The 26,676-nt window shown below is 38.0% G+C and overlaps 3 protein-coding genes and 1 long non-coding RNA gene across 5 annotated transcripts; 2 read left to right on the top strand and 2 right to left on the bottom strand.

The window, feature by feature from the left end:
• Nucleotides 1–297: 297 nt before the first annotated feature.
• Nucleotides 298–21,857, bottom strand: LOC111452679 (S-adenosylmethionine synthase 2). Its single transcript, XM_023093503.1, has 4 exons — nt 21,851–21,857; nt 15,552–15,556; nt 2,377–2,390; nt 298–1,738 (listed from the first exon to the last, which is right to left on the bottom strand). The coding sequence occupies exon 4, from the start codon at nt 1,727–1,729 to the stop codon at nt 548–550; it is 1,182 nt and encodes a 393-aa protein (XP_022949271.1). The 5' UTR covers nt 1,730–1,738; nt 2,377–2,390; nt 15,552–15,556; nt 21,851–21,857; the 3' UTR covers nt 298–547.
• LOC111452681 lies at nt 1,662–16,228 on the top strand. Its single transcript, XR_002712154.1, has 3 exons — nt 1,662–1,774; nt 4,539–4,547; nt 16,219–16,228. It is a non-coding gene; the product is annotated as an uncharacterized LOC111452681 (long non-coding RNA).
• On the bottom strand, nt 4,198–15,958 carry LOC111452678 (squamosa promoter-binding-like protein 1). Its single transcript, XM_023093501.1, has 10 exons — nt 14,837–15,958; nt 14,562–14,743; nt 6,603–7,171; nt 6,442–6,516; nt 6,258–6,365; nt 6,035–6,152; nt 5,816–5,957; nt 5,583–5,733; nt 4,864–5,478; nt 4,198–4,785 (listed from the first exon to the last, which is right to left on the bottom strand). The coding sequence occupies exons 1-10, from the start codon at nt 15,436–15,438 to the stop codon at nt 4,330–4,332; spliced, it is 3,018 nt and encodes a 1,005-aa protein (XP_022949269.1). The 5' UTR covers nt 15,439–15,958; the 3' UTR covers nt 4,198–4,329.
• On the top strand, nt 21,385–25,206 carry LOC111452680 (pto-interacting protein 1-like). Of its 2 annotated transcripts, none has more exons than XM_023093504.1 (8): nt 21,385–21,595; nt 22,141–22,232; nt 22,403–22,653; nt 22,735–22,861; nt 23,042–23,315; nt 23,844–23,976; nt 24,116–24,202; nt 24,771–25,206. In XM_023093504.1, the coding sequence occupies exons 2-8, from the start codon at nt 22,148–22,150 to the stop codon at nt 24,903–24,905; spliced, it is 1,092 nt and encodes a 363-aa protein (XP_022949272.1). In that variant the 5' UTR covers nt 21,385–21,595; nt 22,141–22,147; the 3' UTR covers nt 24,906–25,206. The 2 variants fall into 2 exon arrangements, with proteins under 2 accessions (XP_022949272.1, XP_022949273.1); XM_023093505.1 differs by having other exon boundaries at nt 22,136–22,232.
• The last annotated feature ends 1,470 nt before the right edge of the window (nt 25,207–26,676 follow it).

Raw genomic sequence — 26,676 nt, 5'->3', positions numbered from 1 at the left:
TAAAAGAGTAATACTCAAAAAATTTCAAAAATAAAATTATTATAAGAAAATGTGACTTAAAATGACAGTATTCTTGCCGAGTACTAAGAGCACACAGTATTTTTCTATTTAGATCGTTGGAGAGAGAATGGGGAAAAAACCTGAAGAACCCTAGTTTTAACCATCAGAACCTTATAGATTCGCTACTAATTATTGTTACACCACCTTACTAAATTAAGCCCAAAATAAAAGGTCAAACAGCCAATATGACTTATCGTCACAGTCAACGCAGACATTTACTTTCAGTACCAACGAGAATTTGAACTTGGAAAGAATCCCCTTTCATATTATAACAACTGGTACAAAAAGGATACATCATCAACGTAAAATAACCAACAACAAAAGAAAGGGCAAAAATAAAAGAAAAAAAAGTAACAAAGAGATAGAACATTAGCAGCTACTACCTTAGATTGTATAAGGGCAGCACACACATTATTCATCCAGTAGTAACAAAGCTCGGCTTCCCAATTTCCATGGCCGTTCTCAACAGAGCAGAGCAACCCACATCTCAAGATTGAGGCTTCTCCCATTTGAGGGGCTTCACAACTTCCCAGGTGAAATCTGGGTCATCCCTTCCGAAGTGTCCATATGCGGCTGTCTTCAAGAATCTGCCATTCCCACCTCTCTTCAAGTCCAGGTTGATGGTGATCATTCCGGGTCTGAAGTCGAAGTTCTCCTTCACGATCTTCAGAATCTCCTTGTCGGGTATCTTCCCAGTTCCATACGTGTCGACAAAGACTGACAATGGCTCAGGCACACCAATGGCATAAGAGACCTGAACAATTGCTCTCCGAGCAAGGCCACTGGCTACAATGCTCTTCGCTGCCTGCCTAACAATGTAAGCACCACTTCTGTCCACTTTGGTTGGGTCCTTTCCGGAGAAAGCGCCTCCCCCATGAGCTCCCCATCCACCGTAAGTGTCAATGATGATCTTACGACCGGTAAGACCTGCATCTCCGTGTGGTCCACCGATGACGAAGCGGCCAGAGGGATTGAGGTGGAAGATGGTCTTCTCATCAAGGTACTTCTCGGGGATGACCGGCTTGATCACATGCTCCTTAAGGTCAGCTGCAATCTCATCGTTCGTCACGGTTTCATCGTGCTGAGTAGAGATGAGAACTGTGTGGACTCGAACAGGGACCATGGCACCCTTATCATTATAGTACTCTACAGTAACTTGGGTTTTACCGTCAGGTCTCAACCATGGGCAGGTACCATTCTTCCTCACCTCAGTGAGGCGAGCGCCAAGCTTCGTTGCAAGGACATGACTAAGGGGCATGAGCTCTGGGGTCTCATCTGTGGCATAGCCAAACATGTGGCCTTGGTCACCAGCACCAATGTCCTCGGGTCGCTTAGTGAAATGTCCATGAACACCTTGGGCAATATCAGGGCTCTGTTGCTCAATGTTGACAAGGACCTTACAGTTATCAGCATCAAGGCCCACATCATCCGAGATGAACCCAATTGAACGACAAGTATCTCGGACTATCTTCTCGTAGTCAACATCGGCCTTGGTTGTAATCTCTCCAAAAACCATAACCATGTTAGTCTTGGTGCAGGTCTCACAAGCAACCTTGCTATCAGGATCTTGGGCAAGGCAAGCATCAAGAACTGCATCAGAGATCTGGTCACAGAGCTTGTCAGGGTGACCCTCGTTCACAGACTCAGATGTAAATAGAAAGGTCTCCATTCTCCCAAACTGCAAGGAAAAGAATACACAAAAAAATCTCCTTCAGTATTCAAATATAGAGAATTTATGAGCTCAGCAACAAAGAATAAGCATATGAACTGATCCTAGAAATTCTCAATTTGCAAAGGAACATTTCACCTCGAATAAGAATCAGCATCCTATAATTCGAAAACGTTTATACTCACAAAACACAAAAACTAGCGAAAACAAGTTGAAATCCGCAAGAACAGATAGATATCCACAACACTAGAGTTTACCAAAACTAGAAACCAATATTAAAAAAAGATTACAATCGAACATTCCTTTTGCAATCTCAATTAACTAATTCAGATCAGCAACGCACTCGCAGGAACCAGATCTTCAAAACAAAAAACGACAACCACTCCAAAACCAACCCGAAAAACAAAAGCTCTTAGAGCGCCGTCAGATCCGAGAGAAATTCCGACAAAAACAAATACAACACAACAGCATCCCCACACAATGAAACCCAAAACGAACAAAATTTCAGAAACCCTAAAAGTAGGAACAAACAAACACAAGACCCAATGACTTCAAAAGCAGAAACATCCATTTCTCCCTCAACTCACACACACACACACACACACACACACGAACACAGAGGAAGCCATTAAAGAGAGAGAATGAACCTGGAAAAGGAAAACCAGGCGAACTTCCAGAGCAAAGAGACCCAAAGAAGAGGAATCGGCGCTCGATGACACGAAGATACGAAGCAGTCGCGGCTCTTATTTATAGAGAGAAATAGCGCTGACGACCGGTTACCGATACAGCCGGTCGGAATTATCCTTTTCCGGAGATTGGCGTAAAAATCTTCCCCTTCAAACACAGCATTTGGTTCGTTGCTTTAATCAGGATAATTATTTTGTTTTCAATTAATTAAATTTCCTTATCCAAATTTTAATTTTGATTTTTAAGTTTTAATTATGATAAGGGCAAAATTGTAATTTTTTTTTATAAATTATAAGCATCAAAATTTTAATTTAACCTTAAAAATATTTATAATCCATTCTCTCCCTCAAAATTTTTATTTAGAAAAAAAAGATTACAAAAAAAACCCACGGACAAAAACTATACATTTTTAAGGTTTACCTTCATTTTTAGTGTCTCAATTATAAGAACTCCAAAATTTAGCGTTTGAAACAATTCTACCTTGAGTGACCTCGTAAGAATTTTCCAATGTAACATGTAAGTGACATTAAAGCATACTGAAAGGTCTCGTATTAGTCTGTGAGGATAGTCTTCACTCTTAGAAACGAGTTGTAAGCAACGTGACCATGTCACAGGGGAGGAATGTCGGTATCATTAGATACCGATTCTAAATTTTGAATCTTGGATATGGAGCGTTAAATATTGGCAGTAATGCTTAAAAAAAAAAGTAATAAATTATTGGAGTGGAGAAAATAATGGGTGATTAGAATTGGTTGGGGTTGGTGAAAGGAGGAGGTGTTTAGGTTTTACCGGCAGATGCCGGTCATCACCAACCCTAGTCAGTGTCTATTTCATTCATCTACCGGAAGTCTTGGAAGCTCAGATTTGGACCATTTTGTCCCTTCAGTTTCTTCAAACCTTTGAATAATAGAAGATAATATTAATTATTTTCCTATTTTTTAAACTACTTACTTATTTTTTTATTATTTAAATTTGATTTTATCAAAATATTGGGGCTAAATTCAAATTTCTCTAAATTATAAGGACCACATTTGTAATTTAATAGAAACTATCTATAATAAAGAATAAATTATGGACCACAAGTCAAAGAACCAAATTACTAAACTAACCTTGATCAATCTCCAAATTTGCAAGATGGCAATGGCATTTTGGACCTTTTGACTATCCGCCGACAAATGAACAATTTGTCCAATGGAATAGTTTTTTTTTTCTTTTAATTTCTAGAGAAATTCAAACTAAATTTCAATTTAAAAATTTGTAAATAACATTATTAAATTACTATTTTAACCCTATGTTACTTTCAAAAGAAAACCTTAGTTATTTTTGCATTATTTTCTTTCAATTTATTAAAAAAAAAAATTGGATTTGAATTTTCCCGTCTACAAATCATAACGAGCATCTATTATGGTCATAGTTAACAAATAACGAACATCTATCAAATAAATATTATTTGATTAGTCAGATGTGACGAATAACGAGTATAACGTAATAATTGAGATTCTATGCTTATTCTATGCTTGAAGCTCAGAATCTGTCACTGTTTCAATAAATAATGTTCACTCTACTGGAAACATGACAGGACAATGAAGCTAAAAACCAGCTCGAAAATGAGATGTGTTACATGAACTAGAAAGTATACATGAAAAGAATACGAAACCGTTTTGGACGCTCCACGGTTCGAGTCAAGTGTTGAGTGATCGTTGTCCAGTGAACACACTCTCTACCTGCCGTGTCTGGGAACTAAAATTTACAGAGCAGTCACACGTGCACACGCGGTCAGATGGTCGAGTTTAGCGAAACTCGATAACATAAGAATAAAGTATACCAATCTGGAACTCATTACAGGTTTCATAACTCCATACAAATACATTACCTTTAGTTTAGTCAGGTAGATAGATAAGTAATCGACAGGTCTAACTAGTACCGTATTCTAGTAGTTCCCATCGGAACGGGCCGAAGACATAGAGAACCTCGGGCGAGCTTTTGAATAAGAGCGCCACACACACACACACAGCAGCAATGGCCACCATTGAAAGCATTGCAGGCCGGTAGACCAGAGACGCTTTAGACGACGTTCCGAAACAGCTCGGTTTCATAACACAACGGCTGCAATCCTGCTGAGAATGATTTAGTTTTGTCCTACCAATCTCAAACCTGGAGGAGGTCATCACATCAGTGTTCTGCTTCTGGTTCCAGCTACCATCTGAGACAGTACTAGGAATGTCCAGCACCACATGCCCAGCTGAAGATCTCTTGTTGATTTTCCTCTGGACGAGACGAATATACGAGTAATGGCCACGCAAACGAGCGTAATCCTCAGGTGTCGAGCCTGTGACGTCTCGAGCACTCTTCCAAGCCTCAACTCCTACCTGTAATAACCCAGTCATTTCTTCAGTCTCATTGTCCTAAAGCTAATGTATCAGAAAGCGTACTATTATAAACATTACCATTCCCGGATCATTCGTTAACGCATCAAGAACATCCATGGAATCATCTTTACCAGCTGCAATGTGAAGAGGGGTCAACCCGGCTGGGCCAACGACATCAGGTCTAAACAGGAAGCTACCGGTCGATCCATCAGAACTTGATGAGTCCATCACTTTTGAAGAGTAACCCAAAAGGAGCTCGACCAACGACCGACTGTTTTTTCTCACTGCTCGGTGAAGTAGACTCATTTCGGTCAATGCAAAATTCAACGACGGGTGATCTCCAAAGTCCACAGTCCCATCAAGAAGGACATCTAAGAGCTTTTTAACCACAGCACACCAATCATGGTCCATAGAGAACTCGACGAGCCACTTGAACCGTGACAGCGAAAAGACATTTTCGTTAGGATCCAAGTTACCTAATCTAGACTTCAAGTGATTTCTATGAAACAGCCAACCAATTTCATGGATGAACTCCATTGCATGACTCCTTCCTTCCAGCTCCGTAGCTTCCCCAGAATTTGAACATATTTCAGTAAATTCTAAAGCACTTTGAAGTGTGCAGATCTCTGTACAAACATCCTCTTCTGCAACTATAAAAGGAAAGGAACTGCTGCTCAAACCATCATCTTCAGCCTGGATATTATCCCAACCCACCCCCACAAAAAGAAGTTCGATCGGTCGAAGTTCTTGGCTAATGTAAAGATGTATCGTAAGAAGAACGTAAAAAAAAACTGCACCTCGATGAATCCCCTTCCACAGACGACAGGAATCGAGCAAGAAAAGGTTACGCATTGGCTGTCGTCTCGTGCGTTCGAGTTATCATCACTTTCTGTTGAATCATCTGAAGCTTCCTGAGTAAGATATGTCCCTTCAATGGCACACAGTAACCTGGAAATTGAGTTTGAAATTTGCATATATGAGACTGATACAAGTAAAAAGTGAGGAAAGTTAGATGAAAAGACGATGTTACCTAGTTGTCGATCGGGTTAAGTTTATTCCTTTAACCGAAAATGTAGCCTTCTTAGATAAAGAAACGGCAACGGGGTTTACGCTTGTGATACGACAGTAATTCTTGTTTCTAAGAGGCAAGGATGTGTCGACTACGACCTGACCTGCAGCATAAAAAATGAACTCGATGTTAAACAAAAGACAACAATTAAAGCTCCTCTTAAACTAGAGATAATCAGACCATGATAAACAAAAGCTATTTGATGCTGAACCCGAACGTAAACCCATCCAGTTCTCCAGAAAGCTTCATCGGAAACATCAAGAAGCCTATTCAAACTGGTACCGAGGTCATGGCAAAGCTGAAGTAAAGAGATTACAAACCATCAAGAATAGGGTATTTGTAATAGCTCGAGAGAGGCATCCCGAAATCTTATCAGGATCGACAAGTGAGCACGCAAACTTACATCATTCCATGTAGCCTCAGTCTGTCGTAGGTATATTGTTAGAACAACACAACCAGGCCTGATATAGCTCTCTATCTCTGTGGGACTATGTGATAACCAATTGAGAACCTAAAGAGAATGTCGTGACGATTAAGGACGGTGATATCGAACGGTTTCAAATGCTCGGTTTCGACATTTCACATACCTGAGCTCGTAAAACGTGAGGAAAATCATTTGGTGCTTTCCCAAACAATTTCAAAATGATCCGATCTGTACGGCTCTGGAGGAATGTACAAAAAAATGTGGTAATGCATACAAGAAATGAATCCCATAAAGAAATGATCTGTAGTTTTTGCAGAACATTACCTGAGCTTCTCCAGCAGAGCTAGAAGGTGACTGGGCAGATGCTGAATCTGAATTTCCACTAGTTTGAGGAGGGCTTGACTGATGAGAGTCTTGTTGCACCCAAGAAGGACATTCAAGAGAACTTGTTCCCATATGCACTACTGGGCGTGCTTGTCTCTCAGTGTCTTCCATGCCATCGTCCGAGTCGACATAAACATCGTTCAAATCAAAGTTCATCATTTTGCACTGTCCAACCGTATTGTCCCTGATTTCTGAATACGCGGGAGGGCTGTTTGAAGTGCTTGGTTTTACAGAAGATATAGCTGGTGTATCTCCACCTCGAACAGTTGCTTGTATTGGTGTCTCGGATATCGGTATCGTGTCAGGTTGTTTAGAAGATCTCAAAGGTACCTGAGGACCATTTGAGAGAAAAGTACAAACTAGATCGGATTTAGCCCCGTTCAGCAAATTCTGAGGTTCATGCAGAATCCCAGATCGGTTTTTACTGCCGTGCTCACCGGATTGACAGGCAAGGATCCGTATAAGATTCGAAAGAAGATCTTGGTCTGTGGTCTTGTTTGATCCATTGGCTACACCAAATAACACATTGTCAATCACACAATAATATGCTAAGGACAACAAGAGTTCAAAACAGAAAAAGATGTACATATATTTCCGACATGCATGATTTTTATACAAATGGTTGTTTCTCTTTCGCAGATTTAATTAGCTCACTTTGCAACGAGACGCAAAAGTTATTTGTGAGATCCCATATCGGTTGGAGAGGGGAACGGAGCATTCCTTACAAGGGTGTAGAAACCTCTCCGTAACATACACGTTTTAAAATCGTAAGGCTGATGGCGATAAGTAACAAGCCAAAGTGGACAATATCTGCTAGCGGTGGGCTTAGGCTGTTACAAGTGGTATCAGAGTCAGACACCGAGCGATGTGATAGCAAGGACGCTAGGTGACACAATCGCGCTTTCGAAGGCAGCGGACTAGCGATTGTGCGGCACTCATTTTCCAGCGACAAGTGAGCTTAAGCCAATTTGTTCTTGCGTCGCCTACGGCCAAGCGACGTACGATCGAGCCTCTAGCCTCGGTTTTAAAAGAAGGTTTTAGAAAACGAGGAGAGAGAGAGATTTTAGAAAGAGAGATTTTGGAAAGAAACGTTATATAAGCAAGCAAGAGAAAGATAACAACGGCTTAGCATATATAACCTTGGGTAGGGAGAAGTTGACAACTAGTCATATCCTCCTATAGTACATTCTGAGCCATTTTAAGTCTGGCAGGCTTAGACATGATATTTTTGAGGCGTCATACGCCTTAGAATTACAAAGAAAAAAATACTAGAATGAAAAGACATGACAAGGGTTTGGCTTGTCATGGGCATGCGGCCATGGGCGACATGCCCTGGACGAGCATGACCGTGACATCCTCCCCCACCTAATTGGTTGACGACCCCGTCAACCGACTACTTTCAAACCTTGCAATGTGGGTAGCGGCAGAGTTCAGATCTTCGGCGCGTTCTCAACTGGTTTCCTCTGTAGGGAGATTCTTTCATTTGACCAGGAATTCACGAATTATCCGTACAGGTCTTCCTATCTTCCTAACCCTGTCGGCTAGGATCTCTTCTACTTCTTTTGTTTCTTTCTGCTTCAGATCGATGCTCGGTCTTGTTGTTGCATTTCGTTGGTCGTCGTCTGGATCAGGGTGATAGGGTTTCAAGTTGCTCACATGAATGACGGGGTGAATTTTCATCCATGCGGGTAGTGCAACTCGGTAGGAGGTAGCCCCGATCTTTTTAAGGACTTCAACCGGGCCTTCATATTTTCGAACTAGTCTCTGGTCCTTTCGGCTACGAAATCTGATCTGTTCTGGTCTCAGCTTGATAAGGACTTGATCTCCTGCCCGGAATTGCAGGGGGCGACGCTTCTTGTCCGCCCATTTCTTCATATGCTTGGAAGTCTTCTCTAAATATGCTCGGGCTATATCTGTCGTCTGCTTCCATTCTCTTGTAAAGTTGTGAGCTTGAGGGTTTTTTCCCGCATAAGGGTGATCAATAATATGGGGTAAGGCCGGTTGTCGTCCACTTACAATTTCGAAGGGACTCTTCCCTGTAGACGAGCTTGTTTGACAGTTGAAGCAAAATTGGGCGACATCTAACAATTGTATCCAGTTCTTTTGGCGAGCGTCGACGAAGTGACGTAAGTATTCTTCGAGCAAGCAATTGAACCGTTCTGTCTGTCCATCGGTTTGAGGGTGATAACTCGAGGAAATGTTTAAGGTTGTTCCCAAGAAAGCGAATAACTCAGTCCAGAATGTCCCAATGAATCTGCCATCTCTATCACTGATGATGCTCGACGGAATGCCCCATAGCTTTACAACGTGTTTGAAAAACAGTTGGGCTGTGAGTTCTGCCGAGCATAATTTGGGAGTGGGGATGAATGTCGCATATTTTGAGAACCGGTCTACAATAACCAAGATGGCGTCGTATTCCCCGACTTTTGGGAGGTGTGTTATGAAGTCCAGAGATACACTTTCCCAGGGTTTTGTTGGCACAGGTAGAGGTTCCAAGAGTCCAGAGACCTTGGCTTTCTCGACCTTATCCTGTTGGCAGATGAGACACGTCTTGGTGTATTGCATGATGTCGTCTCGCATGTTTGGCCAGAAGTACCCCTTCTTTATTAGGGCGTATGTTCTTTGCCACCCAGGGTGTCCGGCCCATAAGATATCATGACATTCCTGAATGAGCTTCTTCCTCAGTTCCCCCGTTCTTGGGACATACAATCTGTTTCCTTTGGTTATCAGGAGGTCCCCCTCAACCCAAAACTGTCGTGTTTTTCCAGCTTTAACTAGTTCGACGACAGCTTTGGCCGATGGGTCTTTGTGTAGATGTTCCTTGATGATGTCGCGCATTGATCCATCGATCTTACTTGAATGAATATGGGCTAACATGCACAGGGCCGCATGTTTGCCCTTCCGACTCAGCACGTCGGCTGCTTGATTACTCTTTCCTGCTTTGTGTTCGAACTTGAAGTCGAACTCGGCCAACGACTCCTGCCACCGGGCTTGTTTTGCTGTTAATTTTGGTTGATCGAAGAAGTGGCAAGTGGCGCTGTTATCTGTCTTCACTACGAACTGTGATCCTAAGAGATACTGTCTCCAGACTCGAAGGCAATGGACTACAGCCAGCATTTCTTTCTCGGAGACGGTGTATCTTCGTTCGGCATCGTTGAGCTTTCGACTTTCGTAAGCGATGGGGTGGCCTTCTTGAATAAGGACCCCACCTAGGGCAAAGTCGGAAGCATTGGTTTCTACTTCAAATGGCTTTGTGACATCTACCAGCCCGAGGACAGGACCCCTCGTCATGGTTGTTTCAAAGGCCATTTGACAATCATTCGACCACGACCAAGGGTGGTCTTTCTTCAACAGTTCTGTCAATGGGACAGCTCGTCGTGAAAACCCTTCGATGAACCGCCTATAGTAGTTTGCTAGTCCTAAGAAGGACCGCAACTCAGATACGGAAGTAGGAACTTTCCATTCTTGGATAGCTTTTATCTTGTCACTATCCATACTAATTTGTCCACATCTGACGACATGTCCAAGGAAGTTGATGCATGTTTGTGCGAATGCACATTTCTCTTTCTTCACATACAGCTGGTTCTGTCGGAGCTTGTCAAACACTAGCTTTAAGTGCACTTTGTGTTCCTCAAGGGTTGTGCTGTAAACAACGATGTCGTCGAGGTATACTATGACGAACTGATCCAGGTATTCGTAGAAAACCTAGTTCATCAACGTGCAGAACGTAGCTGGGGCGTTTGTCAAGCCAAAGGGCATTATTAGGAATTCAAAGGCCCCATATCTTGTTACGCACGTCGTCTTGGGTTCGTCTCCTTTGGCAATACGTACTTGATAATATCCTGATCGTAAGTCCAACTTCGTGAAGTACTTGGCCCCGTGAAGTTGGTCGAACAAGTCGGATATTATCGACAGAGGATATTTGTTGCGTACCGTCACCTTGTTTAAGGCTTTATAGTCTATGCACAGACGCAACATCCCATCCTTCTTCTTCTGGAACAGTACGGGGGCCCCATAAGGCGCCTTTGCCGGGAGAATGAATCCCGCCTTCAGCAACTCGTCCAGTTGTTTCCTCAATTCGGCTAGCTCGGGCGGAGCCATCCGGTATGCGTTCTTCGCTGGCGGTTTAACCCCAGGGAGGAGTTTGATTTCATGGTCAATGCCTCGACGAGGTGGTAGTGTTTGGGGTAGGCTCTCTGGCATTATGTCGGTATAGCTGTTTAGTACTTCCTTGATTTCCTCTGGGACAGTCTCTTCGGTGGTTGCTTCTTCTATCAGTGGTATGGCCATGAATGTAGGTTCCTCTCGTGCGAGTCCCCTTTTCAGCTGTATGGCCAAGATCATTCGAAGATTACCTGGTTGCTTGATGCTTGCAGGTATTACTGTGGGGTTGCGGTCGGTGATCACCAAGCATTTTGCCAATGGCATTGGGATGACCTTGTGTTCTAGGAGGAACTCCATCCCGAGTACCACATCGAAGTCGTCCATGCAAACCACGACAAGGTCTAGCTCTCCAGTCCAATCCCCTATTTTGAAGGGGACTCCTTTGGAGACTCCCACAATAGGCAAGGCCTCGGAGTTGACAGCTTTCATTTTCCCCGGGTCCTTTCCTATGGTGAGTCCCAATCTTCTGGCTTCTTGATCGGCAATGAAGTTGTGGGTTGCTCCAGAGTTTATCAGAGTGCTCTTGCTCGGTCGAGAGTTTATTGTAGCATCTACGAACATGAGCCCTTTCTCTATTATCTCCTTCGGTTCGACTTTCCGTTGGAGGGCTAACAAGAATTTGAGTGCGCCCATTCGGGGGTTGTCGTGATTCTTCCTTCTTGTCTAGCAAAGTCTCGACCCTTGCCTCATTGCTCTCTTGAATGGACACTTGAAGTGCAGTGAGAGAGGCCCGATGAGGACAGTAGGATACCTTGTGGGGGCCTTTACACAGAATGCATTGCAAAGGCGTCGTCGGGTGGTTCTTTTGATGGTAAGGCCCTCGAGATGTCCCCGCTTGATTGTTCTGAGGAGGTCTATCCGTCCATCCGTTCGGTCTGTTGGGGCTTCCATTTTGATGGCCTGGGGGCCTGTATGTTTTGCCCCCATTGTTTGGGGCTGGTGTCGCTCTTCTTTGGGATCCTGCTTCGTTCCCACAATCTACGAATCTCTCGGCGCAGGCCATTGCAGCAGCTAGGGTTTGGACCCTGTTCTCATGTATCTTTGTTCTGGCCTATGGTTGTAGCCCATTTATAAAGAAGAACACCTTGTCCTTCTCGTTGTGCCCCTGATATCCAGCATCAGGGTTGAAAATTGCCTGACATAGTCCCGTATGTTTCCCTGATATCCAGCATCAGGGTTGAGAATTGCCTGACATAGTCCCGTATGTTTCCAGTGTGTTTCAGGGCTACTATTTTCTCCATTGCTATATGTCCTGCGTTTTCGGGGAGGAATTATTCCCTCAACTCTCTCTTGAGGTCCTCCCATGAATCGATGGTGCACAACCCATCCTCGATGTCTTGCACATTCGTACGCCACCACAGTTTGGCGTCGTCTATGAGATACATCGTGGCTACGGTCACCTTCTTGTCATCGGTACAAGCCGTCGTGGCTTTGAAGTACTGTTCGACATCAAAGATGAAGTTCTCCAACTCTTTGGCGTCCCGATTCCCTTTGAAGGCTCTAGGGTCTGGGAACCTTAGTTTGTTGGATCCTGCATTAGTTTGCCCAGCTGTGACGCCCTCCACAGCTTTCATGGTCACTTCAATTCGAGTGCTCATGGCGGCCATCCTTTCTTGGAGGTCGTCGATTGTTGTTCTGAATTCATCAGCTAATCCATTGAACAAACTCATCATTGTATTTTGTAGTACGTCGAACTCTTAGCCCCAGCTTCTACTTACTTTCTTCCTAAACTAGAGGCTTGCTTAGATTAAACAGCTTTCTATCTATTTCAAATCCTCAGTCTGTTTTCAAGTCATCAGGCCGGCCAGGAGGAAGGGGTCTTTGCCAAGGCAGGAAGACAAATAGAAGTACCTCACCTCAAAGTCAAGCTAAGCATAATTAGACCGCGGAGTACACTCCTGAGGAGCTCAAGGCATAACTATGTTTTGGACTGGATCGCCCTCTGTTTTCAACGGCCAATCAAAGACAGCTTTTCCTCTATGGTAGGCCTAGCACGCAGAAGACGCTTCTTGTGAGCTTTCAATCTGACCCTTATTCATTTATTCTTTCAAAACCCAAGTCAAGAAGAATGAGAGAGACTTACTTCCCCTCGTCGTAAACTATCTGCTGCTCTCCTGCACCTATTTACTGATCTTGCTGTATCCTTTCTTTCATTCTTTGACTCTTTTCTGTCTGTAATAAAAGAAGAAGAAACCTGAGCAGTAAGGAAAGACTGAACCGAAACTCTTCGCTACTGAGCCTGAACCGAAACCCTTCCTCTTTTCTGCTATTCCCTTTTCCCTTAGTGAACTCGGTAAACTCATTCAACGCCACGCCCCTCTTTGTGCGCGACAGAGCTATCCGGACTACCAGACGGTTTTGGGCTGCTCGTAGGAGCAACTCTTTCTTCGAGCGAGGTCACTCGAAACATCAGTTCTGCGATTGGCAACCCATCCAGGCGGTTGCCCATTGCGTCGACTTCTATGACTTTCTCACTCAGTTCGGTCACTCGCTTTTCCAGGAACCGTAGCGTGTCAGAGACTTCTTTGAGGAACAACATTTCCTCCTCTATTAGCGTAAGCCGATCGGCTTGTGCTTTGGGTGTCGACTTTGACGTCGACATGATCTCAGTCTTTATGATGTTACGGAGCTAACAAAGCTCTGATACCACTTGACACAATCGCGCTTTCGAAGGCAGCGGACTAGCGATTGTGCGGCACTCACTTTCCAGCGACAAGTGAGCTTAAGCCAATTTGTTCTTGCGTCGCCTACGGCCAAACGACGTACGATCGAGCCTCTAGCCTCGGTTTTAAAAGAAGGTTTTAGAAAATGAGGAGAGAGAGATTTTAGAAAGAGACGTTATATAAGCAAGCAAGAGAAAGATAACAACGGCTTAGCATATATAACCTTGGGTAGGGAGAAGTTGACAACTAGTCATATCCCCCTATGGTACATTCCGAGCCATTTTAAGTCTGGCAGGCCTAGACATGATATTTTTTAGGCGTCATACGCCTTAGAATTACGAAGGAAAAATACTAGAATGAAAAGTCATGACAAGGGTTTGGCTTGTCATGGGCATGCGGCCATGGGCGACATGCCCTGGACGAGCATGACCGTGACACTAGGCCCCCAATGAAGGATGGATTGTGAGATCTCACACCAGTTGAAGAGGGGAACAAAGCATTTCTTGTAAGGGTGTGGAAACTTCTCCCTAACATACGCATTTTAGAACTCTACGATACGTAACAGGCCAAAGCGGACAATATATGCTAGCGGTGGGCTTAGGCTGTTACAAATAGTATCAAAGCTAGACACCAGGCGGTGTGCCAACGAGGACACTAGGCTCCCAAGGGGGTGAATTGTGAGATCTCATATCGGTTGGAGAGAGGAACAAAACATTCCTTATAAGGATGTGGAAAACTGTCCCTAACAGACGCGTTTTAAAATTGTGAAACTGACGGCGTTACGTAACGGGCCAAAGCGGACAATATTTGCAAGCGATTATTTTTCGTTTGTTTATTTGGTTTGATGAAATATAATCTAAAAACGCAACGACTACGGTAGCGAAAACTTACGTATTTAGATTATAGTTACTTCCCAAAGGACTAACTAAGAGTGGAAACTGAATTCGGGGCAGCCAGTAAGGAAGGGTAAATCAAGGAGTAGCATAGCTAAGAAAACGACGAGAATTAAACACGAGATTTAACTACAAACGCAATAATTCTCGAAACAATTATCGGGGGCAGAGTTACTTACAGTGCAAATTCGCAAGTATTCGCATTAGAGTTAACAGTAAATAGCTACTAGTCTGCTCATCAGGTGGGGAGTTTCCATTAACAACATTATCAGGATTGTTCTTTCTTCTACGCTTATTATGGCCAGCCAAACGCCTTCGACAACTCCGTTTTCCTTCATCGAACTCCTGAAGAACATGGAACCTGCCACCAGATACCACAGAACAACCTTACAGCAGACACTTTAGAGAGTCAATGCTAAGAAACTGCAAGCATAAGGAATAAAAGAAAGCTCACCTGCTACATTGTTGACAGAATCGCTGCATAACGTTAGCAACGAGCGCATTACTCGCCTTCGAATGCATTTCGCAGACTTTATGTCTTCTGTGATAATCTCTAGCATTGCTAAGATCAGCTCCACAGTCCTCTACCTGGCAAACCGCACGACTCGAGTTTCCTCCGGTCAGTTTAGTCTTCTTGCCACTACTTCCTTCCCAATTCCCTGCTTCTTTCTCAACAATTTGACAACCATTTCCACCAACCTTCAAACTCAAACTACGAGCTTCATCATTAAGATTCTCACCTTCCATAACATTATCCCTCCTTCTCTTCTCCACTTCCCTTTTCCCTTTCTCGATCCCCGTATTAGCTTCATCAGAACACGACGACGAACTGTTCGACGAGCCACCGGTCAAAGGAATCCCAGAGACAATTGGAAAAACTTGGCTACCTAAATGATCAGACTCCACCAAATTTAAAGGCCTAGCAATAAAAAGATCTCCATCCCATTTCCAATCATTCAAATCCCATTCAAGGCTCTTCTTCCCAACAGCAGCCCTCAAATCCATAGACCCCATACCATACAATTGACAAGCTTCACCTCCATAACCAGTCTCCATTTCTCAAAAGGAACAAGAGAATGATTCAGCACAACACGCTAACCAAATCCCAGCAACAGATCAAAGCTCAAAAACCCCTAAAACCAAAACAATTAAACTCCTAACATGCTCTAATCTGCTTCACTCCAGCCCCAAAACTCCAGAAACAGAGAACCAAGGCATCCACAATTCCAATTAAGAGAAACCCACAAAGCCATATCAAGAATTTGCATCAAATCATCAAAAACCAATGAGGTGAAGTGATTGAATAGCCCAAAAAACAGAAACCCATGTGAAGAACACTGAGGTATGGAGACCCAGAAAGCGAGAAATCAGAATGAAAGCAAGGTAAGTGAATACCGAGTGGAGTCAACAGAGATCGGCGGCCGGAAATCCGTCGGAGATATAGGAGAAAAGGGGAAGATGAGAGGCGATGACGAAATGAATGAATGGAAAAGCGTGTGGGCTTTGATTCGTATTGGGTGTTGGAAGTGGGAGGAGTGATGGTAAAGGTTTGGTAATTCTAAGAGAGAAACCAAATTCATCACATGAACGATTAAACTATGAGCTAATTCATTCCATCAATCACATAATCTATCCCACATAAAATTAAAAATTAATTTTTTTTTTTTTTAAATTAAGTTTAAGTCTGTTACAAATTTTTTAAAATAATATTAATAATAATAATCTTACAAATTTTAGAATCAAAGTCAAATTTCAAATCTTTATACAAGAAAAAAACAAATTAATTGTAATTATTATTGATATTTATTTATTTTATAAAAGAAAAAAAAAATGAAGAGAGAGAAGCAAAATGGTGGGGCCCAGCACAGCAACACCGCGTGTCCCTCCCTCTCCCAATGCCTCAAAAGATGCCCTTTGCGTTGCTTGTACCGGAGGGAGGGTAGTTATCCTCTGCTTCGCGCTTTTCTTTATTTATTTACTTCTTTTTCTAAAACCTATATTTCCCTGTTTAATTTTTCAGATTAATATATAATTATTTTTTTTATTTAAACTTAATTAGAAAATAAATGCGCGTTACAATCAAATAAAATATTAAAATCGCTGTTTTTATTTATTTTATTTAAAATATATTGTTAAAACTATTTTTACAACAGAATACATACCCATAAGTTTACGAGAAAAAAATGAAATGGACGTTTGACACATTTTTCCTTAAATGAAAAATTTAAGTAAGAGTACGCCGAAAAAATTAATCAACTCAATAATACGAATTAGGCTGAGTTCGTGGATTCTACTAAAACTAAATTGGATTAAATCGAATTAACCTAATTTTTACACATATATACATATTTTTATTCAATTTTATAATTATTTTTTAATTGCTTTTGAAGAAGATTTTTCTAGAAAGATAAATTTAAAATACATATTTAAAAATAAATAAAACATTTTGTTTTTATTAAAAAGAAAATTATGAATAAATGATTTAACCAAACTATCCAAAAAAATATATATATATACAATACATTATTTAATAAAAGTTGTTAGTGTAAATTCAAGAAAAAAAAATCGAATGAGTAAAAATAAAAATAAATAAATAATAGGTGGACATCAACGGTCTGGACTTAGTAAAGGTTTTTTATTCGATTAATGATGACTCAATTATTTGGAAACTAAAATAAAAAATAAATGGACCGTTACTTTTCTAAACATCTTCAACAACCAATCAAATTATCTTATTTTATCATAAACATTTTTGCAATTTATTCAATGGGAAAATTATAAAGCTTTAGATTTTCATTTTTATTATATTTTTAAATATATACTTTATTTTTAGTCTTGAAACATTGGAAATTTCTATTATTTTATTTGAGTAAATTTTATTTTTTTTTTGTTTAACTTAAATATTGTATATTATTTAATTATTATTATTATCATATCTTAACATAGAGACTGAGCCAGTTGAATACTACTCGATACATAAAATACAACTCATTAACAATATCTATATATCGTGAGTGACATGCACCCACATGTTCACATATGTAAATAAAAACAATGTTTTAATGTCAATATTTTTTTATTAAGTTGATCTTATTCCAATTGAATTGAAATTTTTTATTACATTAAAAATAAATTTAAAAATGTTAAAAAAAATAAATATTAGAGTTAACATTTTTTTATAAGACTGTGAAAACATCTTTCTAACAAATTCGTTTTAAAATCGTAATGGGTCAAAACAAAAAATATACTTAAATTTATATATATATATATATATATATATATATATTTATTTTACTACGAAATTAAAATTAAAGGTAGAGTTAAATAGAGCATTTAACTAATAATAATAAATAATAATCATTATCATTTAGAGAGAAAAAAAAAAAAAAGGGAAAATATGTCGGAATTCATAGCTGGGTTGACGTGGAGTGTTTTTACTGTCGGATTTACCGTTGGTGGGCGGCAGCCGATTTAATTCGGGCAGCCCCACTTGCCCCACTTGCCCCACTTACCCAAAATCAATAATTGAATAAATAAATTGTTTTTATTTTATTTTATTTTATTTGTTTCGGATAAAAAATAATATGGAAATTAAAATTAATTTTATTTATTTTTACTTAAGATTTAGCCAAGCCAAAAAAATAATAATAATAAATAAATAAATAAAAATTTGAGTGACTTTAACTAGTTTATTTTTCAAGTAAAAGTAATAGCATATTAAACAGTTAACCGTGTTTTATACGAAGGTCACGAGCGAGTCATGATGGAGTTTTGTTTTTCTATGCTCGTCTTCTTTTAAACATTTAATTGTACTATCGTTAGACTATTTTCTCATTCAATAAATCCATTAATGAACGACTTTCTTGTTCAATAACGTTATCATTGCACAAAAAACGAACATTAACATTATTTTCGAGTACTTCACAGATGATCAAACTCACATAATTTAAACGTACTCTATAACTCTTTTACCGTCATCTTAAATTATATACGACAATCGTTAGTTACAAAGTCAGTTTAGAGTTCACATTAAATCGAGTGTCATCATTACTATACATAACAATGACAATTGTTAATTGATATTTTCACTTTTGGTCCCTAAATTTTCAAAATATACCGAATATTAATTAATTTTTAAAAGTATATAATATATATTAAAATATAAAATTATTAAAATGGTTCCCTTGATCTCCCATGTGGGTAATCAATTTTAAATCTGTACCATTAAAACATATTATAACTTTCAAATTAAATTTCCTTTAATTCGTTGCTTATTAATATTAATTTAATTTAATTTTTTTTAATTTTTTTTCATCTTCAAAAGTACCAAATTAATTAGTGGGCATGTGACACTGTATGGCGATTTATTCGAGCGTTTTTTTAATGTTTGAAATGGAAAAAAAAAATCTTCATTTCGTAATTGGTCGAGAATACATGTCAATTATCATTAATTATATTCATTCGGGTCATGTTAGATCATGTTCTTGTTTTGTATTACGTTCGTATATTTTAATCATTGTACTTTTTAATGTCTATATTTTGTCTTCGTATTTTTAATAATAAATAAAATTATAGTAAAAACTAATAAAGATATATTTTTTATTTTTAAGATTTATTAAAGATATAAAAATTAAGTTTAGATTAAAAAGTACTTAAATTAAAGATTTAAAATAAAATTGTGGAGAATTTACACAGTGAAAATTTTAATATTTATATATTTTTCGTAAAAAAAAAATTATTATATTGCTTTGAAAATTCTTCAACGAAATAGAAAGTCATTTTTGTGTTTGCTACCTATGGATACTAAGCTCACTTGTTAGAAAGAACGACGTCGTTCAGCAAATATATGGCAATTAATAAATTTTTAGTCAAAAAAAAAAAATTAAATGACTTTTTTTTTAAAATGTTAAACTTTTATAAATTTTATTGATTCGAATAAGTCTAGACACTAAATAAAAAATTAAAATTTAAATATCGAGAGCTAAAATTGTGATTTAATTTTAAAAAATCACAAAAAAAAAATGCTATTTATTTAATAAAAAAAATATTTACTACATCAATAAAGTGTACCTTTCTTTTCAGTAAGAACTAAGACCACATTCAACTAAGAGTGATTCCGATGATATGATAACTAAGAAAGACTTAGAAATGAAAGTTACTGTCTATAACAATAAGATATACCTTTCTTTTTCGGAAGCTCGATCAATGGAAATTCATGGTTATGCGTGCTTTATTTAAATCAATTATATCGTCTTATTTGTGAAAGGTACCTAAAGTCATTTTTTCGTGTGAAGAAACCAATTACACGATAGCTTTGAAAACGACTCTTGAAAAGGTATAAAAAGATTATAAATTTTATCTTTGAGGCTTCGTTGATACGCTTTTCTTGCACATGTCTATTACTTACAAACTTTATGATGAGTAGGCTATAATTTATGGCTTCATGGTACCATACAAGTTGTGGCGTCTTTAGTGGAGCTCGAGACAAAAAAGAGGAGAGCTTCTCAAGGCTTCTAGAACAACAAGATGCTCGACTCTGTAACACTCGAGCCATTCTACCCACGAGAGTAGCGTTGAGGCACTATAGAAGAGCATCTCAACGTTACATAAGAAAGCCAAGGTGTACCTCAACGCTATGGAACACGTGCATTATTTAATTTTTTGTTTGTAGCATCGAGACACTACATCGAGTGTCTCGATGCTGCCTAAATTTTTATAATTTTTTTCGGCAATGGTACAACGTCGAGATACTAGTTCTAGCATTTCGATTAAGACGTGTTTTTTTGAAATATTTAAAACTCATTAGATTAAAAAAAAAAATATATATATATATATATATATATTTTCAGGCTGTGCTCGTTTATGGGCTTGGATCAACACAGTGGTAGTCAGCCCATCAAATTACCATTCTTTTATTGTTATTATTATTATTATTTTGTTTTTTAGAAAATAAATTAATAATGTTTTTTTAAATTGATTTATTTTATTTTCCAAAAGATGATTAAATATCCATATTTTATTTTAAATAATTAGCTGAAAATAAAAAATTATTAAATTCTTTAATCTTATAAATTCGTAATTTGAGGGGAATAAAGTAATTTAACCTAAAAAAAAAATACTTCCATTCCAATAAGATTAGCTTGGTATAGACCGAGTCAACATCCTCGGCAGCTGAAATTTCATGAACTCAACCAATCATTTCTTGACACGTGGTAAATGTTTTTTTTTTAATTTCCACCTTGGACCATAACGACGCGCTTGAAGACCAGGCGTGAAAGTCAAATTCGACAACCTCAAAATGAATAAACAAATTAATTAAACAATTTCGTCCTTTCAAATTAATAATTTTTTTAATTCTTAAAATAACATAAATATAATTAATTATTTATTTATCGATATAATATTGAAAAGTCTTCTTGTATTATTTATTTAAAGACAAGAAAGAAAATTCATAAAGTCTTTGTCCCTTTTTGAAAACAAATAAACAATTGCTGTTTCTTGGGATATTTTCAACTTCAACCGTCAAACAATCAAACCGCCAATATATAAAAATAAATTAAAATTAATTAATTTATCTTAAAGCCTTCAGAGTATTTTTTTTATAGGAGGCTCGAGATGTATGGAGAATTTGCTATTGATAAATCTCGTTCAGTGTCCTCCTCTTTCACTCGTCGTCTTCCGACCGGTGAAAATATACAATGACAACTTTTGGGCACTCGTGCCCAATCGTGAAACTGCCTGTTGAACGTCCTATGGTGTGTTGCTCTGACCCGAGCTATGCAACAATTGCTTTAAAATATTATTTTAAATAAAAATAATAAGTTAAATTTTTAAATATTTGTAAAAATTATTGACAGGTGAAAGTTTAGATTCATGCACTATAAAATATATATATATAAAATCTATGGAATTTATTAATTACTTTTGGATTGACCAAGACTTTTAATTAATTTTTTTTTTTTAAAAAAATTATATATATATATATATAAGAGGGAAAAAAGGGAGGCAATAAAGTCCCTTTGAGGAGGGAAGAAAAAGCTAATATAGAGATAAAGTTTACAGAATAAAATACGCAGCGCAATCTTCGCCGGCTCCGGAGCTCGGATCACGTAGTACCAGAACGACGACAAACAGATACTCTTCTTGACATTTTGTTCTCACTCCGATCGAAGCTTTCAACTCTTGAAGTTTGTCGGATTACTCTGTTTTTCTGGTATAGATGGATCCTTTTACTGCTATCAAGCTCTTGCTAGTTTTGATTCTAGTGGTTTCGATTTTAGTTTGTTGTGTTCTTATGCTCTTGGTGAATGGTTAGGTTTTGTGGAAATTGGAGGCGATGATGTTAATTTTGATGAATTTGAGTCGATTGACTTGTTGCTTCTTGGCTTATTATTATTATTGTTATTTTGTTTTTTTGTTGGTTTATTGGCTGTGCTACTTGTTTGATCTGGAAATTAGACGGTTGAACTGGAATGAGTTGATGCGTAGCGGCAGTAGCGTGTGCTGCGATTCTTTGAGTTGGAAACGATGAAATGATTCTGCTGCTTTTTGTTGTTTGTGGCGTTTGGAGGATTTGATACATTTTAAGATTTTGAACTTTTGGTGTGATTACTTTTCGGTGGAGTTAATTTTTTTTTGAAAATTGATGTTGAGACTTTTGGTTCTTAAATTTGGTTTCAAGTATATGTAATTTTATCAATTTCATAGAGATGCTTTCTCCTTTTAAAGATGACTTAATGAGGACTTTGGTCAGTTTAGGGAAAAGATGAGCTGCTTTCGCTGCTGTGAGGAAGATGAAATTCAGAAAGCAGCTGACAATGGAGGCATGTATGCAGCAAAAAACACTTCAGGTAATCTGTTAGCACCACGGGAAGATTTGGAAACTTATCTAGTAACAATTAAAAGGATTTTTTTCAATGTCATTTCTGTAGATTGCAAAAAACGTATTTTCCCATGATTTTGCTCTCGAAATAATGTAGTTCATTAGTTCGTAATTTTTATATTGAATATTGTGTTACAGGAAACAATGGAGGTTATCATAAACCCGAAGCTGCACCAGCAGTCACTCAAGCTGTCAAAATGCAACCAATATTAGTGCCTAGCATACCCCTCAATGAACTATCGGAAGTAACAGACAACTTTGGAAATGATGCTTTAATTGGAGAGGGTTCATATGGAAGAGTATACTATGGGTTGCTTAAAAGCGGGCAGCCTGCTGCGATCAAGAAGTTAGATGCAAGCAAACAGCCTGATGACGAGTTTCTAGCCCAGGTTCATATACAGAGCAAAAAAAAAAAAACCCCACTTTTCATCATTTATACTTATCAAGTCTAAAATATGATAAATGTTTAGGTCTCCATGGTCTCAAGGTTGAAGAACGAAAATTTTGTTCAATTGCTTGGTTATTGCATTGATGGGAGTTCCCGCATACTAGCATACGAGTATGCTTCTAATGGATCACTTCATGATATCCTTCATGGTACGTATAATCATGATTCGTGTCCCAACTTTACTGGTCAAAAACTTTTAAAAACTTGATATGTTTTTTAAGTTTACATTTATTTTTCTGTACCTATGTGTCATAAACATCTACTACCAGGTATCATTCACTGCTTTTCAAGTTATTAATCTTATGTATTGTCATGCACTTTTTACATAGGAAGAAAAGGTGTGAAAGGAGCCCAGCCTGGTCCCGTTCTATCATGGGCTCAACGTGTGAAAATTGCTGTGGGGGCAGCTAGAGGACTTGAGTATTTGCATGAAAAGGCCGAGTCCCACATTATCCATCGTGATATTAAGTCCAGCAATGTACTTCTCTTTGATAATGATGTTGCTAAAATTGCTGACTTTGATTTATCCAATCAAGCTCCTGATATGGCAGCACGTCTTCATTCTACCCGTGTTCTTGGAACTTTTGGTTATCATGCTCCTGAGTAAGATGTCTATCTCTGATCAATTGCGAAACTAAAATTCAAATGGATTTTACTATTATTACATTTTCTATTATGAATTCTATAGTTTTGGCTTCATTGGATTTTGACTTAAAATACCATTCTGCCTACTTCACTGTTCACATACAAGAAAATAATTACATTTCCATCTCCAACCGTATTTCTTGTGAGTTTTGACGTAATCTCATGTTTAGTGAACCAAGAAACTTGCAAGTACCTGATCAATTGTGCCAATGTCTAATATTTCACCTTTAGTATTTCCAGCTGCCACACCTGGAAGAAAATTTGTAAACCCAAATTATTATTAATCAGATGACTGTATGTAGGTGAATTTTCTGATAATTGATAATTCCTTGGTAGTTCTTTCACCTGGGATAGAACTGCAGTCTCTTTCCCTTTCGTATTCTTTCATTTTTCTCAATGAAAGCTTGGTTTCTCGTTAAAAAAGAAAGAATTAATGCATTCCTCTTGAGCCAGAATAGTTGTTTACTTTGTTTCTGTATATTGCAGATATGCTATGACTGGTCAGTTGAATGCCAAGAGTGATGTATACAGCTTCGGTGTAGTCTTGCTTGAACTTCTGACCGGGAGAAAACCTGTAGATCCTACGCTACCACGAGGACAACAAAGTCTAGTTACTTGGGTGATTTTCTTTTGTCTTTCTTCCCTTTGCCTTTCACTTTTTTCCCTTCTTTTTCCCTCTCTCTTGCCTCTTCAAAATTGGATTATATATTATCTCCCCTGCATGCAAGTTAACTTACAGGGTTATCTTAATGTATTAGGCTGCACCAAAACTGAGTGAAGATAAAGTTAGGCAGTGTGTCGATGGAAGGCTTGGCGGAGACTACCCCCCAAAGGCAGTAGCAAAGGTAATTTGAATAATGCTAAGCAGTTCTCCATTTTTTTTGGACTTGGGAGAGGCACTAGGATCTCCTTTTATCTCGAGGGAGTTTTGTGTTAGGAACCATGACTCTCCACAATGGTATGATATTATCCACTCTGAACATAAGCTCTCATGGCTTTGCTTTTGGTTTTCCCAAAAGGCCTCGTACTAATAGAAATGTATTCCTTACTTATAAATCCATAATCAACCCCTTAATTAGTCGATGTGGGCCTCCTCTCCCATCAATTCTCAAAGTCGATACTCATGATGCATTATGAAGAAATCATTTAAAAGCTTCTTTAAGAAGCTAAATTTTCTATCAATCTTATAGTACAGCTCATGAGCTACCATATGGTTGCCAATTTTTTGAATCTAATTTTCCTTGAGAAAGGAAGACCAGGAACTTTTTTTTTTCTTTCTGAGAATCTTAGAGAGAGAGAGAGAGAGAGAGAGAGAGGTGGGAATGAGGAAGTTGGCGAAGAACATGTTTATTTATATTGCCATATTTAATAAGTTGTTACAAGAACCTAATAGCTAATGCAACGTTATTGCAGTTGGCAGCTGTTGCAGCCTTGTGTGTGCAATATGAGGCAGATTTCCGGCCAAACATGAGCATTGTTGTCAAAGCCCTTCAGCATCTATTAAATGCCCGACCTGTGCCTTCTTCTGGTGATGCATCAAACTCGTGAGTTCTATTCATCATCAATTTGCACACAATCATATAAGAAGGAAATTGCATCTGAAGGAAGCTAATTAGTGAATTGTTTGGATATTTTTTTCATCACATTTATATTAATTCACGTGTTATAAGTCATCTATATTGTGGAATCCAATATTATTTAGTTGTAAGAATTGCTAGAGTGGGATAATGTATATAGAAACTATTGGCTCTTCTGCTCTGACTTTCCATATGGTGAATCTGCAACTTCAGAATTTGTTTAAACGGACTAATCAGCAACTTTAAGCTAAGTTTTATTCTTTTGGTTTGGATTGGATTGGATTGGAGTCCTTCCTTTAGTTGGGTCTTTTTTGTAGGCCCTTTTTATATCTTCATCTTTCTCAACAAAAGTTTCTTTTCTTGTGAGTAGAACCCTTTAGTTGGGCCTTTTTTAGGCCATTACATATCCCTTCCTGTACGAAAATATGTTTTGGCATAGGGAATAATAGAATGGTCAATTTTAGCGGATATTGTTCTCTTTCGATTTCTTTTTATTTGTTAGTAGGATGTAGACATGTTTTAAAAATTTTGAGAGGGAAGCCCGAAAGGAAAAGCTCAAAAAGAATAATATCGGCTAGTGGTTCACTTGGCCGGTTACAAAATTCTTGCCAAAACTATGATCTAAGTTGAGAAATGGGACCATTTTTTCTTATTTATATTTCTTTTATTGATTTTAGGCTAAATTAATAAAATACCCTTGAATTTTTGCACAAATACCCTTGAATTTTTGCATCGTGTTTCAATTATATCCCTAAACTTTCAAATTTTTTAATAATATCCTGAACTTTCGTATTTTTCAATAATATATTAATACTTATAAAAAAAATTCAAAAATTCATATTTTTTAATAATACTTTTATACTTAAAAAAAAATTCAAAAATACCTGATAGTTTTGGATGGAATTTGTTTCTACTTTAACTTTCAAATGGTTACAATTCTCACAAGTCATATCAGCATTCTTCAAATTTTTTTTAAAAAATTTCAAAAATATCTTTAAATTTTTTTTATTATTAGGTACTACGTTTTAAAAATACTCACAAACTTTCAAAAGTAATATTAAAAGGTTTAGAGATAATTTAGTCTATATATTGACGATAATAATTTTTTAAAATTATTTTAATAACGATAAGGGGTGTTAATGATGCTTTTAAAATTTTATGGGTATTTTTTTAATATATTTTTTTATTTAATTTTATTTTGATTCTCTCATTTTCCTTCGTGGTGCTTCGATGATAAAAGTCACATGAGAATGTCGACAGTTTAATTCTTGTAGAGCCTAGAATACTAGGAACAATGCCGGTACTCGAGCTCAAGAATGATACATGAGCAAAAGCGTGCACCGATTTTACATGAAAAGGATTTAAAAACGGTATAAATATGGACCAACAAAGTTAAAAGTATCAAAATAATTGATAGGTTTTTTTTTTCATACAACAACAAGATAAAGTAGAAGCTCAATAAAACAATCTTAGCTCTCGTACTTCTTGGTTAAATATGCTTAGTCCAGAACGTTCTCGTATTAGGTGACTTAAAATATATGAATGACGATAAAGTAGTAGATTGAAAAGACGTGTTCATTTATGAGAAAAACCTTCAATATCGTACACAACTCAATTCAAACAGTTGGAGATATTGTATAGTGTCAAGGCTACCGAGTGTTAGATTTAAATTTCAAACCCCTATAATAGACCCTCGAGGCTCGAACATTGAATATGGCCTTGCACGAGCCGAATTAACCTCA

Source organism: Cucurbita moschata, unplaced genomic scaffold, assembly GCF_002738365.1.
Source record: "Cucurbita moschata cultivar Rifu unplaced genomic scaffold, Cmos_1.0 Cmo_Scf00014, whole genome shotgun sequence".
Lineage (NCBI taxonomy): Eukaryota > Viridiplantae > Streptophyta > Magnoliopsida > Cucurbitales > Cucurbitaceae > Cucurbita > Cucurbita moschata.
This window is presented reverse-complemented; position numbering and strand designations above follow the sequence as displayed.